This window comes from Carassius gibelio, chromosome A6, assembly GCF_023724105.1.
Source record: "Carassius gibelio isolate Cgi1373 ecotype wild population from Czech Republic chromosome A6, carGib1.2-hapl.c, whole genome shotgun sequence".
Taxonomy (NCBI): domain Eukaryota; kingdom Metazoa; phylum Chordata; class Actinopteri; order Cypriniformes; family Cyprinidae; genus Carassius; species Carassius gibelio.
The window spans coordinates 18,385,985-18,406,275 of NC_068376.1; the positions used below are offsets into that span (position 1 = coordinate 18,385,985).

At 37.2% G+C, this 20,291-nt stretch overlaps 1 protein-coding gene across 18 annotated transcripts in view; it reads left to right on the forward strand.

Moving 5' to 3' along the window:
- LOC128015600 (disks large homolog 1-like) overlaps nt 1-20,291 on the forward strand; it is a 112,683-nt gene that overhangs the window by 90,066 nt on the left and 2,326 nt on the right. For 7 of the 18 annotated variants that reach the window (XM_052599549.1, XM_052599550.1, XM_052599552.1 and 4 more), the window contains 10 exons: nt 6,590-6,704; nt 9,942-10,118; nt 12,672-12,738; nt 14,217-14,316; nt 17,445-17,486; nt 17,940-17,990; nt 18,123-18,224; nt 18,304-18,476; nt 18,611-18,720; nt 18,855-18,946. In XM_052599549.1, coding sequence (XP_052455509.1) covers nt 6,590-6,704; nt 9,942-10,118; nt 12,672-12,738; nt 14,217-14,316; nt 17,445-17,486; nt 17,940-17,990; nt 18,123-18,224; nt 18,304-18,476; nt 18,611-18,720; nt 18,855-18,946 — 1,029 coding nt within the window. Of the gene's footprint in view, nt 1-5,288; nt 5,773-6,589; nt 6,705-9,941; nt 10,119-12,671; nt 12,739-14,216; nt 14,644-17,444; nt 17,487-17,939; nt 17,991-18,122; nt 18,225-18,303; nt 18,477-18,610; nt 18,721-18,854; nt 18,947-20,291 lie in introns of those variants that run through there. The other 11 variants (XM_052599554.1, XM_052599555.1, XM_052599559.1 and 8 more) reach the window with 6 other exon arrangements.

Consider the following 20,291-nt stretch of genomic DNA (forward strand, 5'->3'; position numbering starts at 1 on the left):
CAGTCTTCGTTATGAATGACTTTGCATTTCGGCTATCTAATTATAGACTTTTGTTTATCACTAGAGACTTCCATGCATCTATTATGTCATTGAGTTATGTTTATCTTCCAAGGGAAAATGTAAATTCAGCGAGAAAACATGACAGAGAGATTATTTATTGAGGATAATCTAATGTTTTACAGTACTTATGAAATATCCTTGACATGGCTGCGATTAGTTGTTAATTTGCATTGCTCTTGATAGTTTGTGTTGGTCTTTACTGGAAATGATCTGGCTGTGTCTGTGTTCACATTCTACATTGTCAGTAGATCATCATTGCAAATTTTCCTCCGTTAAGTAAATCTGGTACTTAGCTTTTTGGAAGTCAATGGTCACCAAAACAAATTGGTGGCCAGCATAAGGGTGAATAGATGATGACATAATTATGATTTTGGGGTGAAATATATAGAGCCAGAAGAGTCTCAATAAAGATAAATGCACACACTACAGTCACATATGCACACATAGGATTCATACATGCACACACATAATTCATAAATACACACACAGGATACACAAATGCACACAAAATTCACAAATGCACACACAAAATTTAAAAAGCACAGAAGATTCACAAATGCATACAAAATTCTGAAATGCACACAAAATTCAGAAATACACACACAATTTAGAAATGCAAACAACATTTACAAATGCACTCAAGATTCACAAATGCACAGGACAAGATTCAGAAATGTATTTCTGATGCACACACACATATATCTTGATTTACAAACTGCTTGCGGTCTGTGAACTTCACTGCATTTGTGTGTGAATTTTGAGACTCCCTTGACTTGGCTCGACACACAAATGCCTTTTTTTAAACAGGGAATGATCTGCAACCAATCAGATATCTCCCTTGTTTTAGCCAATCACAAGAATGCACCCCACGTGGGGGATTGTTTACTTATAAGCCAATCAGCGAACGACTCACTTTCCTCACGCAGCGAACTACTCACTTTCCTCAGCGAACGACTCACTTACCTCACACAGCTGGCGACCCACTTTGCGCAGCGAACGACTCACTTTCCTCACGAGTCACGCAGCGAACGACTCACTTTCCTCACCCAGCGAGCGACTCACTTTCCTCACGAGTCACGCAGCGAACGACTCACTTTCCTCACCCAGCGAGCGACTCACTTTCCTAACGAGTCACGCAGCGAACGACTCACTTTCCTCACCCAGCGAGCGACTAGAGTTGGGGTACTTGAACTTGGACTCGGACTCGAGTCCGGACTCGAGTCCAATTTTGAATGAACTCGGACTTGTCACGCACTCGGGTGAATTTGTACTCGGACTTGACACGGACTTGAACATTTTGGACTCGGAAAATATTCCGAGTACAGTCGAGTCCACGTCATGTGTAACAATAAAACCAGCATAAAATTTAAATGATAAATTAATGAATGTCTCCCCTTCTGTCATTTTACTGCACCACACCGGCAGGCAGAAGTCTCACGCTTGCAGACGAAACACACGCACCACTCACTGGATATCAGTGTGGATTAGTGATGGGAAGTTCGATTCTTTTCCGCGAACCGGTTCTTTCGGACGGTTTGATTCAATAAACCGGTTGAAAAAAAAAAAACAGTTCACCGGATACATAATCCATTGCGATGTATTTGTTATTAAATGAACTTACGTTTCGTCAGATTGCCCTTCATTCAAGCCCTCGGTTTACCCGCACTCATTACATTAGCACAAAATCAGTTCAGAATCAATCACCAAAAGAATCAGTTCGGTTCAGACGCGCTGTGAGTCAGTCGGCTTCATGCTGAATCACGAATGCGCAGTATCATCAGCTCCTCGGTTCTCGAATCGGACGCGTCCGAAAGAAACGGTTTTCGGTTCAGTTTACTGATGATCTGAAAACTGATACAACCGGTTCTTGACTCGAGAACGAGAATCGCTCAAAACCCGGGTAGGAAAATCTGACAGGGTAGGATAAAATGTCAGGACACCGGCACATGCTGCAGTTCAGTATCATCAGCTGCTTTACTCATGTTCATGTTCTGTTTACTACAAACTCAGTTTGTGAATCTGTCATCATTAACTATAAATACAGTACAGATATTTCATAAATCATCCCTTATTCATATTAAACATGGAGTCTTTAGAGTCTTAATTATTTCCCTGAAAACCCCTTTGGCCCATACATAATCTACAATATACAGATTAGAAACATGTAGCCCCTATCTTTAAAAAAACCCCCGTATATATATAGTTTTATCACACTTTCTGATGTTTAACAAAATACTTGAAAAATTACTCGCATGCGCAGTATCATCAGTTCATCTGTTCTCAAATCGGACGCCTCCGAAAGAAACGGTTTTCGGTTCAGTGTACTGGTGATCCGAAAACCGATGCAAACGACCACCAAAGACAGCAGCAGCAACCAACAGATGCTGCACAGCTCAGCATTGCAGGATTTGCAAGACCAGAACTGACCAAACAAGCAATGCAACTTTATGATGCAAGTTCTCCAAGACAACAAGAAATTCATAATGTCATCATTAAGGATCTCATCATTGGCTGCACTTTACCTCTGTCAAATGTGGGGGAGAGGCATTAAATAACTGAAATGTCATCTTTAACTGGAGGACAATATAGTGTGATACAATAATAAAATAGGTTCATTTGTATTTTCATGCACTTGTAATACAATAAAACCTTTGAAACCTTTTTTGATAGGAAACTAGTTCTGTTGACATAAAATAAAAATGTTCAATGGCAATGACTAGATGTAACAGTGGTATTTTTTTATTACATTTTTATATTGCCATTGGTTTAATGGGTTGAAAGGTTAAAATATTAATAGAATGTAAAAATGTACAATACCAATTTATAATCTTTTTTAATTTAATTACTTTCTGGACTCGGGCGGACTCGACTCGGACTCGGCCTTTAAGAACTCGGACTTGAGTCCAACTCGACCCCTTTTGGACTCGGACTCGGACTTGGACTCGATGTTTGTGGACTTGGTCTTGACTCGTACTCGACAAAGGTGGACTCGGACCCAACTCTACGAACGACTCACTTTCCTCAGCGAACGATTCACTTTCCTCAAGCAGCGAAGTTGAGCGAACGATTCACTTTCCTCACGCAGCGATCAACTCACTTTCCTAAAGGCTGGTTCACACGGCAGGATAATTGGGCCGATTTTAGCCCCGATTCAGCCCTTCCGACAATCTTAGGATGCTCCGATTATCGTAAAATAATCTGATCAAATATTCCTGCCGTGTGTGGTGTGTTAAGACTAATCTCCTCTGCTCGGAAGAATGTCGGGACCGCTCCGATCTCAAATCGGGGATATCCAACATGTTGGATTTATTTTGCCCGATTTCTTCTCGTGTGTGGTGTCCCCCGAGGACAAACAATCACGCAGCCTGTGGACTGTGGCGTGTAGCCAATCAGAACACGAGGTGACGAGGCAGTGATAGTACCGGGAAACAAAATCAAAACAGCCGGCGTATATAATATAACAAATACAAATAAAGTCGATGGGCATAACTACATCCACAACTGCAGTCCACCAGAGTACATGGAAACTAATATATGAACGTTTATTTCAACGGTTATTAATCTGTGTAGTACGTAACAACATTTCTATGAGATAAAACAACAACTTATCTCCATATCATGATATAGCAAGTATAGTCCATGCTCGCGTCGTCTCCACCTCTTTGACCATCGCCTTTTCTTATTTTTCTTATGTTTTTTTTCCCGTTAAAAACAAAGCACAAACTATGGCCACTGCATCCTCTTCGTCCGCCATGATTGTTTACTCTAAAGTCACGTTTGATCTCGAGGGATTTTGCGAGATTTCCCGTCTGACCTGGGAATGCTCGGGAGTCAAATCGGTTCGTGTGTGATGTGTTGATATTGCCGTGTGGCTGCACACCACACACGGAGCGACCAAAACTGTTAGACCCGTGATTTTTTATCGCCGTGTGTGGGGTCTCTCAGGTTTGGAAAATCTGCCGACAATTTTAAAATCGTCCCGTGTGAACCAGGCCTAAGCGAACGACAGCCGGAGACCCACTTTTCGCAGCCAGAGAGCCACTTTCCTCTCGCAGCGGACCACTGACTCTCTCTTCATGTAGGGACTGAATATTATAATTAAAGTGACTTCTATATTGCATCCAAAAGAATATTTAGATATATTTAAATATTCAAAAGGTTTAAACATTTTTTTTTTTTTTTTACTTTCATTAAAATATTTCAATAAAATGAAATAATTGCCTATTGCAAATTTATGAATCCATGGTTAACTTTTTTTCTGCGGTGACTGGGCTATATGTATTGAGACATTTTTAAATTTATATTTAGTAAAAAATAATAAAAAATAAACCTGAATTGTAATCTAAACATCTGTATTTTCATACAATTTAATACAATTGCTGTGTGAACACGTTCATGTGATTGGCTTATAAGTAAACAATCCCCCCACATGGGGTGCATTCTTGTGATTGGCTAAAAGAAGGGAGATATCTGATTGGTTGCTGATCATTCCCTGTTTAAAAAAAAGCATTTGTGTGTCGAGCCAAGTCAGGGGAGTCTCAAAATTCACACACAAATGCAGTGAAGTTCACAGACCGCAAGCAGTTTGTGAATCAAGATATATGTGTGTGTGCATCAGAAATACATTTCTGAATCTTGTCCTGTGCATTTGTGAATCTTGTCCTGTGCATTTGTGAATCTTGAGTGCATTTGTAAATGTTGTTTGCATTTCTGAATTGTGTGTGTATTTCTGATTTTTGTGTGCATTTCTGAATTTTGTATGCATTTGTGAATCTTCTGTGCTTTTTAAATTTTGTGTGTGCATTTGTGAATTTTGTGCGCATTTGTGCATCTTGTGTGTGTATTTATGAATCATGTGTGTGCATCTATGAATCCTGTGTGTGCATATGTGAATGTAGTGTGTGCATTTATCTTTATTGAGACTCTTCTGGCTCCATAGAAATATCCCTTTTAGTGCCTCTGATTCACCAAATGGTATTTCTGAAAACCTAGTATAAAATTGTATACAAATACTTTCTTAAATTACAACATAACCATATTTTAGTGACCCATGTGTATTTTAGTGCTGTTTCCATGACCTGCCTAAATCCTTTTCCCAAATGAATCCTGTGGATTACCAACATGTTTAGCCACGGGTGGTGTGTGTCCAGTTGGGCTAACTGTGCTGTAGCCCACTAGAGCAGATGCTCAGAACCTGCATGCTTTCACCGAACCTCCGTTCCTCAAAAATATCATCACACACCTCAGTGCTCTTCTGTTTCTCCTGTTGTTAGTTCACTTTCTCTTCATATTTACCTCCTTTGTTTTGCTCTGTGAAATGAAGGCACAGTTTTGTGTTAAACAAGCCAACATGGGTTAGGGCTGTGACTTCAACAGAAAGAGAGAGCGAGGGAGAGCGAGAGGGGAGGGAGGGAGGGTTGAGTGAGTGAGAAATTCAAGCACTGTTTAGTCCATTAGCATCTGTTATGTTGCTGTGCTGTAGGTGCTCAGAGAGGCTTTGCGTGGAAGCGTCCAACTAAGGCAAGTTACGCGCACATACACAAGCTCAAGCACATATTTGTGCGCGGAGAGCAGCTGTGTGTGATTTGGAGCTGTCCTTCAGCACCACAGCACAATTGAACTCTGACATGGAGGGGTAGAGACAGACACGGAGGAAAATACTGGAAACTTTGGCTCACTGTAGTCTCCTGCGCGGCTCTAAGAAAAGAGCCTGTAAGTATGCTGATTTACTTTCAACTTAATTGAACACTAATTTGTAGAGAGATGGTTAAATTATTTAATGGAAGGAGAATTAAAGTGTTTTATTGTGCATTGAATGTTATAGTGTTTTACATTTCGCATAATATTATGTTTGTATCCTTTATGAAGTTTTGTTTGAGGTTTTGTTTTTATACAGGATATTTAATATGACTTGGTCAAAAGGTTTTTTTTTTCTTCTTCTGGTGTTGCCTCATGTTTCATTGACTTTTACTTCAAAGTAAGACTTTCTTGATGAATCAAACCTGTCGTTTGCTCTTTATCGGACTATAATTTTAACGTTTCAGTTTCACAGCTTGAATGTCTTTCTCACGTTCCCTAAGGGTCAAACATAATGAAAGAGCAGGAGCGTTAAGTGGGTTAAACCACAGAATAATTCATGAACTTTTTCACTGTTTTGGTCTAGTGTGAGCAAACCTTCCTCACGCAGTTTGACTCCTGGGAAGTGGATGGTGAATTCACTGGACCCATCTCATTAAATAAGATTTCTCAAACATATCAGACTGTATTCATCCGGCTTGCACAGCTGTGTGTATGTTGAAGCATCTTGGTTTTGTTACCACAAACCAAGATCCTATACTTTCTCTTAATGCTCTAGACCACCCATCTTTATATGTCCCTCTCTTTCTGTCTGACTTTTCTTCCCACCACCTCCATCGATATTACCGATCCGCCCTGAGGCTGTATGTGTTTGAGGGCTAGGATGTTCCTTGTTGTTTATCTCTTCTCAGCAGGACTGCATGTGTAATGTTGTTTTCTGTGTTTCCAACAGAGTACAGTCGATTTGAAGCCAAAATCCATGATCTACGGGAGCAGATGATGAACAGCAGTATTAGTTCAGGCTCCGGCTCATTGCGGACTAGTCAGAAGAGGACCCTGTATGTCAGGTGAGCTTCCCCTAATCACCACTGCTTTTTATGCAAAGTAACATGCTGATAATATAATGCGTAATGTATAAAAAATATGGAAGCGAAGCATTTTCACTGATGGCATCATACATGGACACAATGGGGTGTAATGTTTTCTAAATGCATCTTTACATAGTTCAAAATCCATCTCTTAAACCATTGCAACATAAAAAAAAACTGTCATTAATATTTGACCAGCCTTATCCTTAAAAATTTTTTTTTGCATGCACTTTGTTTATCAGTAGTCACACTGTAGACAGAATCACATCATTTCAGCCAATAACACTGGGGCGAGACATGAAGGGCTATGTATTGACTGCAAGTTTGCCATGTTTTTTAAACCGCTGTCGATCTTTTCACCTTCCTTTGTTGACGGACTCCCATCGCTCATAGCCTAGCACAGCGGTAGCAGTTAGACATAAATCAGTAGATAATCAGGATTGCTGAAACTGCTCCTGATGTTTTGCTCTTCTGAGTCGTTTGTTTTACTTCATTCTTTAGCTCTCAGGTTGCTGCTCTTATGTTTTAATAAGAACAGCTTTGACATTTTGAGGATTTGAAAGCCCCTGGGCACTGGCTTCTCTGCACATGCATGCGATGTTCACTGATTTAAAACCTAATGTGACTTTTCAGCAGTGTAGATCTCATTTAGCTCAACCCAAAATATGTGCCTATTGTCCCTCCGTGTATTTATGTATGTGTTCTGATAAATATTCATCAAATTGATCATCATAAGAAAAATTAAATAATTTGAATTGTCGGCAGAACATTACATATTAAGTGGATTAAATGAATGATTAATGGAAACCCTGATGGAAATGAAGAGTAAGAAAGTCTCTAAAGTGTGTGTTGCAGTGAGGCTGTTTGCTCAAGTGTGGATTAATGCATACTTTTACTATTTAGGATATAGTTTGTGGTTGTTTCTAAAAGTTTACTAGCACAAGCTGTTGTGGCAATGTTAACATAGCTAACATAGCTTGTTTTGATGGATACTTAAAATGATGGAAGGATGCCGGTAGAACTGCAGTCATCTTTGACTTTATATTCCTCACGGTACTGTATGTTTGTGACACAGAGTCCTGGTTTACTAGGCCACTGGTGACTTTACATTTCCTTTTACCTTATGCTAAGAAATGTTGTAATTAGACCTTTTTCATGACTCATGGAACATATTTCAATGGTATTTTCTAGCAAGTGTCTAGTTAATGCATTTAAAAATGTTTCATTGTTCCACTGGCTGTCATAGCACAAATATAACTTGGACTTTTTTGAAAGAGACACCAGTTTTATGATCAGATAATACATTCAAACCTACATAGATTGAGATTTTAATCTTCGTTCTGCAGGCCCTTTGCTTTAATTACTTAATGTCTCTACTTCATCTGTGCAAGGATACAAATGTAGCCTATTACACCTCTAAGCAGATTAATCTGCATCATTTGCTTAATAGATATATAAGGTTTCTTTATGTGCATGTGAGGGTTAAAGAAGGCTTTGGTGTCTGTATGTTCCTTAAAACCCCATAAGCTTCTCAGATGCCCTGGCTTCCTCCTGGAAGTGCTTCATTATTGATGAGGAAATCGAGATAAGCTAGTCAAGAGCTTGGACAGCTAGTTACTTCAGCTCCATTTCTCTTAAATGCACATGCACAGAACAGCAGTGGCCTACTTAACGTCTCAGGAAATCTGTCTGTGAGCAAATTAGTTAGGAAGACTGGCTTTTTAAGATGAAACAAATAATAACTTTGGCATAAGAGAATGGTTTCACAATGGTTTTACAATGTCTTCATAGATTAATAATCATAGAATCTCATGTGTGCACAGTTTATGAGCTTTTTTTGCTTTTGCATGTGATTAATCACTTGTTTTTTTTTTAAGAAGTTTTAATTTTCCCCTTGAAAATCATAATTTTGTTTGCCCAATTCTTACTTACCTTTTGACCTTTTAAATAAAGGCTTTTTTGTAATACATTTTCCCATTCTATCTTAATATAAACTAAACCTGAAAAATGTAAACTATTTGAATGAAATCGAAAGATGCTTTTTTGTTTGAAAATCCAGATCATTTAAAGACATTAGCATGAGTTTTGGGTGGGACTCTCAGTTTGTCCTGCCAGTGGAAGATTTCAACATTTTTGAAAATATGTTTGCAGTTTTTGTTTGGTGATGTTAGTGGCACAGAAATTACAGAAAAATCCAACTTTTTGACTAAAATTTGAGTAGGATATTTTTAAGATTAACATTTTCATTATTATTTAATTGTTTTTATATATTTTTATTTGTGCTGTCAATTAATAAAAAAAATGAACTAATTAATCACACATTTTTCCTGAAATTAAAAACAATCACCTAACAAAAAAATGTTTTACTTTACTTTTAAATTGCAATAATTTCACATTCAATCTTTAAATTAATGTAGAAACAACATAAAGACAGTATATTTTTAATATTTATCTTTTTTGTGACTGAAGGCAAATTTCACTTTTACCAGTACTTACTGATGACTTTTTGAAATAGTCCCCCCCCCCCCCTAATATTTAACAATTGACTATAACCAGTCAACATTACAGAGAACTACCAATTTTAACATGTATTAGACTTTGACTTTATAAAAAATAACAACTTCTAATTTAAGTGAACTTAAAGCAATCTTCACCGTAACAGATAAAACCATATGTATTTGATTAACAGACATCACAACAGCTTGGCTATTAGGTTATTCTGGCTGCTTTTAGAGCTTCCGCTGCTGACACGCTTTTCTAACCCTAGTGAGCTGACGAGTTGATTCGGGTGTGTTAAATGAGGGAGACAGTGCAGGGCTGCTCCAGGACAGTTTTGAAAACCACTGCGTTTCAGAGACCTATTCTTAAATGTGACTCATATATAACAAATACTTACTGCGTGCACAGATTTTGTCAACTTCATGACTTAACCCTCTGAGGTCTGAGGGTGTTTTTGGGGCCTATAGAAGTTTTGTCATGCCCTAACATTTGTGCTTTTTCAGTTGAAAAAAGTTTCAGTTGAAAAAACAGAATTATAAATACGACATTGCATGCTTGTAGTTTCTGTTGCACTTTAATATGAAATTTTTATATTGTTTATTTATTATTATTTTTATTTACTTTATCACCAAGGAGTTCATTAACATTCAATGGCTTTTTGCTGTCTTATTTTTTCTTCTCTGAAAAACAATTCTTATTATATTCTCACTCCTCTAGGGCTCTGTTTGATTATGACATAACGAAAGATTCCGGCCTGCCCAGTCAGGGGCTGAACTTCCGCTTCGGCGATATCCTACATGTCCTGAATGCTTCGGATGAGGAGTGGTGGCAAGCACGGCATGTGACTCCAGATGGCGAGATCGAGGAGATGGGCGTCATTCCCAGCAAAAAGAGGTAGGCTGTGCCCCATGCATTCCAGAGCTCACTTTACTGTAGAAATATAGCTCTGTTAACCCTCTTTACAATGATTAACACACTTGTGCATTTAAAGCAACATTCCCCACAACTCGTAGTCTTTCCACTAATGTATCTTTCACGAGGTCTTGTTTCAGTTCACTGCCTTTCTTAAATGTGTTTTAATTGAGTTATGCATTGTAATTTCACATGAGCAATGAGCACACGTATATCTGCACAATGACATCCAAAAATGATCATATTTGAGACTATATGTGACCTGGACCACAAATCCAGTCCTAAAGGTCAATTTATACATCATCTGAAAGTTAAATAAGCTTCCTTTTGAAGTATGCTTTGTTTTGATAGGATATATACAGTTGCATGTCAGTAAATTAGAATTTCGAGGAAAAGTTCATTTATTTCAGTAAATTGTGAAACTCATCTATTAAATAAATTCAATGAACACAGACTGAAGTAGTTTAAGTCTTTGGATCTTTTAATTGTGATGATTTTGGCTCACATTTAACAAAAACCCAACATTTCACTCTCAATGTATTAGAATATTTCATAAAACCAATTGAAAAAAAATGCAGAATTGTTGGCCTTCTGGGAAGTATGTTCATTAACTGTACATGTACTCAGTACTTGGTAGGGGCTCCTTTTGCTTTAATTACTGCCTCAATTCAGCGTTGCATGGAGGTGATCAGTTTGTGGCACTGCTGAGGTGGTCTGGAAGCCCAGGTTTCTTTGACAGTGGCCTTCAGCTCATCTGCATTGTTTGGTCTCTTGTTTCTCATCTTCCTCTTGACAGTGCCCAGTAGACTCTCTATGGGGTTCAGGTCTGGTGGGTTTGCTGACCAGTCAAGCACACCAACACCATGGTCATTTAAACAACTTTTGGTGCTTTTGGCAGTGTGGGCAGGTGCTAAATCCTGCAGGAAATGAAATCAGCAGAAGAAAGCATGAAGTGCTCCAAAATTTCTTGTTTAAACGGGTGGAGTGTCTTTGGTTTTAAAAAACACAATGGACCAACACCAGCCTTAATTTTTGTGACATACACTCCTTGTCAGTGATTGTCAGAGACCATTTTGAAGGCTCAGGAAACCTTTGCAGGTGTTTTGAGTTCATTATCTGATTGGAATGTCGTCATATTCTAATTTGTTGAGATTGGTGGGTTTTTGTTAAATGTGAGCCAAAATCATCACAATTAAAAGAATTAAAAGACTTAGACTACTTCATTCTGTGTGCATTGAATTTATTAAATACATTATTTTCACAATTTGAGTTGAATTACTGAAATAAATGAACTTATCCTCAACATTCTAATTTATTGAGAAGCACCTGTATATATGAAAAAAAAACAATTTTGGCCGAGATACTGTACAACTATCTGAAAATCTGGAATCTGAGGGTGCAAAAAAATCGAAGTATTGCGAAAATCACCTTTAAAGCTGTCAAAATGAAGTCCTTAGCAATACATATTATTAAACAATTACGTTTTGATATATTTACCATAGGAAATTCATAAGATATCTTTATTTAATATGCTAATGATTTTTGGCATCCAAAAAATCTATAATTTAGGGTCTTAACTTGACTCTGCAGCTGAAGATTTGAAAATGGTTTGATGTGGGTGTTTCTGTGCCCCCAATAATATATTATAAAAAAAGGTGTACTTGGTTACTAAAATGACAGATTGCTGGAGATGAAATATGAGATGTAATAACTGAGTGAAGGAAAGTTATTACACAAAACGTGATACAATTATTTAATTGTATTTAGGATACAAAAGATGCTAGCTATGAAAGTAACTTTAGCAAGACAAACAAGCCTGCTCTATTTTTGACAAGGTCATGGGTTTGCTGTTACCCATGTCTAATTAGAGCCTTATATTTCAGTACTGATGCGTGATGCTGTGAGAGTTTCTCTCTCATTATCTCCTCCCAACTGTATGCTGATTGAAGTTGATAATTGACTTCTCACCTCATTTAAAACATTCGCCTCTCTCGTCTCCCCGCTGATGACGCTTTGGTCTTGAAGCTCTGGGGACAGCCAGCAATGCTCTGTATTTTTAGAAACAAGTTGGGATTTCTCTTTGTGAAAGTTTCTGATCTGCGTAATCATATTTGGATTTGAAAGGTTAGATGTCATCTGGATCCATCAAAGCATAGTATTTTAATCAAGCGTCTCATCATGTAAACTCCCTAAGAGGCACGCCAAAGCAGCGTCTGGTGAACCTTACCCTAAACCAGCCTAATTATACAGGACTTCCTTTAGTAATCCTTTAATCATGGAACATAAAAACATGCATTTTAAGAATAATGTGGGGATAAATATAATATACACCACATGTATATTCCTTTTCAAAACAGTTATGTCTTACTAAAATATCTTTGTCCTTGCAAAAGCAAATGTTTTTTGGCTTCATGCATTTCTCCGCATACTTTTTTGTTTTTCTTTTTACACATGTACATAAGAAACTCGGGGCAGTTGTTGTATATTAACAGTGGAAAAAAGTCATCCTACAGTGTTTGTCTCCTTCCTCTTCAGGGTGGAGAGAAAAGAAAGAGCCAGGTTAAAGACGGTTAAATTCAACTCCAAGTCTCGAGACAAAGGGGTAAGTGTTTGCTGCTCAAATTTTTACCATGTCTGGCATGTCAGAACATGCTTTTAATGCCTTTAAAATAGATTAATACATTTATATATTGGTCTTTCGTGTAAAGATTTAATTCAGTTTACTCACAGTCATGCCAACATAGCCTTAATTCAACAGAAATCAGAAACCATAATGAAAGCCTTGTAGCCTATTTTAAAACCTTGTTATTTTATGCTAATTTGAGATGAAAAGTGCTAACAAGATGTTCAGCATTAGAAACATTGTGTTGCACCTCTTGTGTGACTTTTGAAAGCCAAAACTGTTCTCACAAGGGCTACTAACAGCTGGCAAGTGTAAACTCTAACAAAGTTGTGAAGTATGTAAGAGATGAGCCATTCTTCTTAAATGAGATGCTTGTTTGAAAGTTTCTATTTGTAAAATGAATTCAAATCTATTTTTACTGAATACAGTGTACTAATCCTGTATGTTTGTTCACAGTTCTTAACCGCATGTGACTATTAGGACTGGGCAATATTGCAAAAAAAATAAATAAAAAGAAATACATGTGTATTTTACATGTATTGTTCATATAAATGTTTACACAGAAATATTAAGCAGTGCAACTCTTTTTAACACTAATAATAACAAAAAAAAACTTTTTTTTATCACCAAAACAGCATATTGGACATTCAAGATATATCACAGTATTTATAGACTGAAAAAAATTATTTTTATATATATATATATATATATATATATATATTTATTCACGATGTTGATGTATTTGATATCGCCACAGAATATATTGTCGAAATTCATTATATTGCCCAGCCCTAGTGATTATAACTCTTTAGTCTTTGCAGCAGTATTGTGTTTTTTTACCAGACCAACTCATCATCCACTCTTCACTGTCTCAGCATTTTCAACTGCATTCACTAATGCAGCATGAGTGCATGAATATTTCTAAGAACGAAAGAGATGTATACAGTACTCTTGCCATTGATGTCATACTGCTCTTCACTTTCTCTTCCTGCACATTACTTCCGCTATTTATGTCCTTTATGTGTGTTCTAACATTGTTCCCGTCCAAACCCTTTGACCTTAACTTTAATCAACTAACTTAATGTTGGGGCCTTGTCTGCATGTCCTTGGGTTTGTCCAAATTGTGCTATAAACCCACCGTGCAAAGCTTGCTTGTGGTAACTACCCTTAAAATGTATCTGATACTCCGAAATCCCTCATAAACTCTACTGTGTCTGTTGCCATCTCCAAACCAAGATTTGGTTTCGTATCTATTTATAAGTTCTAGCATTAGTGATTTGTGTCATCCCGGCATCTTCTTATTGGATGGTGGTGGCTGTAGTGTCAGTAACGTGGGCATCTGTTAAGTTGGGCATTTGTTCATACTTCAACTAGACACCCAACACCATTCCATCTGTTCTTCCTTTTTTTGTTCTCCCTCCCTCCCTCCCTCCATCCCTCCCTATCCTCCTTCCCAGCAGTCACTCAATGACAAGTATAAAAAGAACCTCTTTTTGCGAAAATTCTCTTTCAACAAGAACAAGGACCCCAGCGAACAGGAAACGAGCGATGTGGACCGTAAGTACATTAGCCGTGTGCAGGGCAGGGTAGCTCCACACGCGGCTACGCCAATACCGCTGAACAAAACTCCTGCTTCTGTAACAGCCCTAAACATGACGGCAAATTTGGTTGATCTCTGTATGTTATTGTGAGATAATTTAGGGACCATATATCCATCAAAAACCACTGAAGTCTCCATATCTGGGTTTGTTGCAAGGCAGGAGCAATGTTCATCGGTAAGACGTGATTTGTTGTTCTAGTAATCATTGTTATTTTTGTGGTTTTCTCTTGTTCCGTGCTCTCTGCCGACTGCTCCACAGGACCTGAGTGACGACAAAGGCTTGAGTAAGTCCACAAAGGCTACAGCAGACCTACAGAACCCCACCGGCCCCACCAGACTCCCGTTATTTCCCATAAATCTTTCTTACATGTTTAGCAGTGATGTTCAAGTAGAATTGCATTTTCTGCAGCCTGTGTTGTGTCTAGATGGCTGTAAAACACAAGCTTTGCAGATCAGCGCTATGTTCAGGTCCATTGTTGTCCATTATGCCTTTAACATGTTAATTCTGCTTCTCCTAAAGGGATAGTTTACCCAAAAAAGGGTTATCTGTCATAATTTAGTAATTTATATAATTTACATAATTTATGTGTTGTTTCACAACAGGATGGAAACATGTTTAACCATGACAATAACACAAGGAAATGTATTGTGACAGTTTCTAGAGTATTGCTTAAAGTGACAAGCTTGTACGCATTTCTTTCTTCTGCAGAACATAAGATATTTTGAAGAATGTTGGAAACCAGACAGTTTCATGTCCCATTGACTTCCATTACATGGTGAAAAAATACAGTGGAAATCTTTTGGAACTAAAATTGTTTGGAAAACAACATTCTTCAAAATATCTTCTTTCATGTTCCACAAAAGAAAGAAACTCTTACAGATTTGGAAAGACATGAGGGAGATTTTCATTTTTGGGTTTGCTATCCCTTTAACAAAATTTGCATTATAAATGCATTGTTTAAATAATGGTGCTTATTATACTTCAGTGTAGGGTTTCCTAAATAGGGGTTTGTGAGTTGATGAAAGCTAATAAGTAACTCAATTAAAATAAACAAATGGTGCAGCAAAATTAACTGACATAAAACTAAAAATAGTGATATATCTTATCAAATCAGGATTTTCAAATCAAAGACTGCAATTCAGTTGAATATATAGTCTGTTCCATTAGTTTAACTCTATTCAAATTCAGATTTTTCCACAATGTTTGTTCCTAAATTAACAAAGCCAGTGTTCTCGCTAAAATAAAAACTTGATTTAATGTTAAAAGCTCAAGGGTTTGAATATTTGAAAGGAAAGAATTTAAGAAATAAATATTTGTATTGTAAATAAATCATTTGAAACTGGAAAATTGGAAAAACAGCCAAAATAAAACACTTGCTAGAAATAAATGCATGTCATGCCCATTAACCTACATCAGAGAACCGTGAACGGTTAGAAAATTAAAATGTTTAAATCTTAGGGGATACTTCAAGTAAATATTTTACTTTTTAGGGGTTCAGCTGACAAAAAAGTTTGGGAACCCCAGGTTCAGGTCTTTGAACAAAAGCCTAACACTAAGAATTACAGTTGTGTGTAACTCACATCTATTCCTTTACTTAATACCCCCGCTAAGCTATTGAGCATGTCATTTTTTGCCTAGTGAATCTCAAAATGGGCAAATAAATAAATAAATCCTAGGGCTTGGGGAGTGGGCTCTTTTAACTTACCAGTAAGCGACCACCTAGTAACTGTGTAGCAATGTCTTGGAAACCATCCACAAGACCTTAGCATTGGAGCAGCAAGTTTTGCACCATTCTATTTTCTTCAGAATACTTAAAAATATAGTTACTGTTGTGATTTTGCTTTGGGAGATGAGTTTGAGATGTGTTTTTGGGGACAAATACTGTATATCAAATGCAATGAATGCTAAATTTAACTGGTGTTCTGTTTGATGTTTGCACTGTCTGAAATGCACACTCCCTTCAGTACAGTTCATCTGATCTCTTTCAAACAGACAGCTACTGTATAAACAGTTTCTGAAAAAAGCATGTCTACTTTGTGATACAATCTTTACAAATTTCTATGTTCTTGGTCAAATCAAAAATGCTAAAACAATATTAGGGAAATCAGAAGATAATTAAAAAAATAAATGTAAAAAGGTTTTGGGTCCGTAATATTTTTAATGTTTCATGTTAAAATTATCATATGCTCATCAATGCTGCATTATATTTTCACAACTTAAAATACTTTATTATATATATATATATTATATATAGCATGTAATATATTTCTGTGATGACAAAGGTACATTTCAGCAACCATTACCCCAGTCGTCAGTGTCACATGATCTTTCATAAAATATTTTTATGCTGATTGGGTGCTAAGGAAACATTTCCTATTATTAACATAGCTGAACAGGACAGAAAATAGCCTATTACTTCTAAATCATAATGTTTTTGATGTAAAAGTCTCGATACCATTAGGAGGACCTCAGAGAAAGGTACTAAATAAAAAAAACTAAAGCAGTTTATGACCCCTTTAATGTATTCTTGCTAAATAAAAAAAATAAATAACCCCAATATTTTGAATAGCAGAGTGGAAACAGTCACAACAGAACACGAGGGGTTAAGATCAGCATGACTGATGTGATGAAAGAAGGGTTTTTACAATCTTCCATTATGCCTAAATGTTTAGTATATGTGTCTTCTCTTAGGCTTCTACACTGAGACACTTTTGGGTGGTGGAGTGGTGTCCCTCTGTCCATCAATGTTCACTACACCATGACTGTTTCGAGAATTTCTTGCATTCAGAGGCTATTACATGATTAAATGTTTTTCTTTGACTGCTATAACTGTCTTTAAGATGCATTTGTTATGGCAGAACGTTTTGTGGGGCAGTCGTGGCCTAGTGGTTAGAGAGTCTGACTTGTATGATATGATAAATTGATAAATTGAACAAAATGAAATGAGCTTCGAAGTCTCAAAAGTCCTGCGCAAGTCTTAACACTGCCATCTGCTGGTTACTGCTCTTAGTGCTGTGTCTGAAATATTCCTGCAAAGCTTGTTTTTGTGTCTGTGGTGTTTACTTTCCTTTTTTATGGTTTCAGAGCATGTAACTTCTAATGCCAGCGATAGTGAAAGTAGTTACCGTAAGTTTGCGTTCCCTTTTATTTCATTTCATCATGTTGTTATTGAATTCATCTCTTTAAACTTCTTGAGTTTGAGTGTTTAGTTCCCTTCGTTCCCTCAGCTTTTCTTTGTGGGATATGCGCACATAATTGAAAGATGTTTACCATTCATGACCAGCGTCAGAGTAAAGATTTTACAACAAAAAAAAATATATAATGTAATATTTCAAATAAAGAAATGTTTTGATCTTAAAAAAATGCAGTAGCAAAAGCTAATATAATAACTGACAGAAGCTCACTTTACTCTTACTATGCTTTATAGTTCATAAGCTATTTAACGTATATGATTTGCCCCTCATGGCAGTTTCTGGTGATAAAACAGTGGTTATCTGTGCACCTTGCTTAGTGAGTGGGTTAATTCAACTTCATTACTCAGTACATGAGGATTTTTGAACTCTTGTCTGTCTCTTCTAGGTGGACAGGAAGAGTATGTCCTCTCGTACGAGACAGTCGCGCAACAGGAAGGTGAGGGTCTTTCATTATGGCTTTCTTTTATTGTGGTGCATTGGTCAATATTACTTCAATAATACCAATATTTGACTGTGTGTGTGTGTAATTCTGCTTGACCCATTGCAAGGTTATTATTGTGGTTTACAGTGAGTTATGCTCGTCCAGTGATTGTCCTTGGTCCCATGAAAGACCGGATCAATGATGATCTAATCTCGGAGTTTCCGGACAAGTTTGGATCATGTGTTCCCCGTGAGTACATACACACGGTTTTATCCTATCTCCTGCAGTATTTCATCGTTTTAATGGCCATTACTATATTTTTGACCAGACACGACTAGACCAAAGCGAGACTACGAGGTTGATGGCAGAGACTACCATTTTGTTAATTCACGGGAACAAATGGAAAAAGACATTCAGGATCACAAGTTCATCGAGGCCGGCCAATATAACAACCACCTCTACGGGACAAGCGTGCAGTCGGTGCGAGAGGTCGCAGAAAAGGTGAACACGTTTGACTTGTGAAGAAGTAATAAAGGAACTTTTTTGTGTGGGTGTGCGAGAGTGACATGCTGACCTTCAGATTTGCATTGCGCAGCGTTTTTCACAAGACAATCTGTTTTTCATTGTTCTTTAAGGGCAAGCACTGCATCCTGGATGTGTCGGGCAATGCCATCAAACGACTCCAGTTAGCACAGCTCTACCCCATTGCGGTGTTTGTGAAACCCAAATCAGTGGAGAATATTTTGTATGCTATTTTTACAGTTTTACTCTTATTTTAATGCTATTTTATCAAAGGCTCATTAAAAACACACATTAAATGCTAAACTTGATTATTTTGAACTGATTGCACAAGTAATTTGTCCTCTGTGTCCTTCACAGAGAGATGAATAAGAGATTGATGGAGGAGCAAGGTAGAAAGACTTATGACAGAGCCATAAAACTGGAGCAGGAATTCCTCGAGCACTTCACCGGTGAGAACGATAGAGTAACCTTACCCACATCCCAGTCACATGTGACCTCTCTGCGTAGTCATTTTCACTTATACCTGTCCTGCAACAAAGTCATATTCTGCATCTTAAGTATTTTGACACACGCATCCAATCTTTCATTCCATTCAAATATTCATTTATAGGAATAGATCACTGAAATCACATTTATAGGAATAGATAAATGAAAATTCTGTTAGCATCTGCTCACCCTTATGTCATTCCAATCCTGTACAACATTCTTCTGTGTAACACAGGCAAGATCTTTTTGTTGCTGTTTACGGAGAAAGTTAACAGGGTCGAAGATAATATTGGACCCTATTAGAATTTTCTTTTTACAATTTTTATATATATTAATATACAGTACAGACCAAAAGTTTGGACACAGCTTCTCATTCAAAGAGTTTTCTTTATTTTCATGAAAATGAACAATGAAAATTGTAGATTCACACTGAAGGCATCAAAACTATGAATTAACACATGTGGAATTATATATGGAATTATATACATAACAAAAAAGTGTGAAACAACTGAAAATATGTCATATTCTAGGTTCTTCAAAGTAGCCACCTTTTGCTTTGATTACTGCTTTGCACACTCTTGGCTTTCTCTTGATGAGCTTCAAGAGGTAGTAAAACTTCCAACAGTTTTAGACGCTTACCACTTGTTGGCCCTTTTGCCTTCTGTCTGCGGTCCAGCTCACCCCTAAACCATCTCGATTGGGTTCAGGTCTGGTGACTGTGGAGGCCAGGTCATCTGGCGCAGCACCCCATCACTCTCCTTCTTGGTCAAACAGCCCTTGATGCCTTTTTTTTTTTTTTTTTACTCCTTTTAATATTCATAGAAGTACGCTGGGAGAGTAAAAGATGGCAGAATGTAATTTTTTTTTTAAACAATTCCTTTAAAATGTAAAAGTCACCATTTGTTGACAAAAGCCAAGCTTACCGATTATAGTTTGGTATACCCATGGTAAGTACCCATACTTTGCACAAAACCACTGCCATTCAAATAATAAATAGGTTGTAACTTTTAATAAAACGTCACAAAAAGGTGGAGGATGTGCATCTTACTGTGTGGTTTGTGGTTTTATATCTCCTCACAGCAAATAACCTTTAGCCAGAGGAATGATTGCCTGGAGTATTTCCAGGACTTTTGCCTGGAGTCTTACTAAATTATGTTTATTTTCACTTTAATTCAGTATTCAGAATAAATAAATGTAACATTTTCTAAAACAGGACATTAATAGAGGAAGCAATCAGTTTGGAATAAAAAAGTGGGAGCAGACCTTTGAAAACAGACCCACTTCAAATGAGCTTTAGTTTCTTTGTAT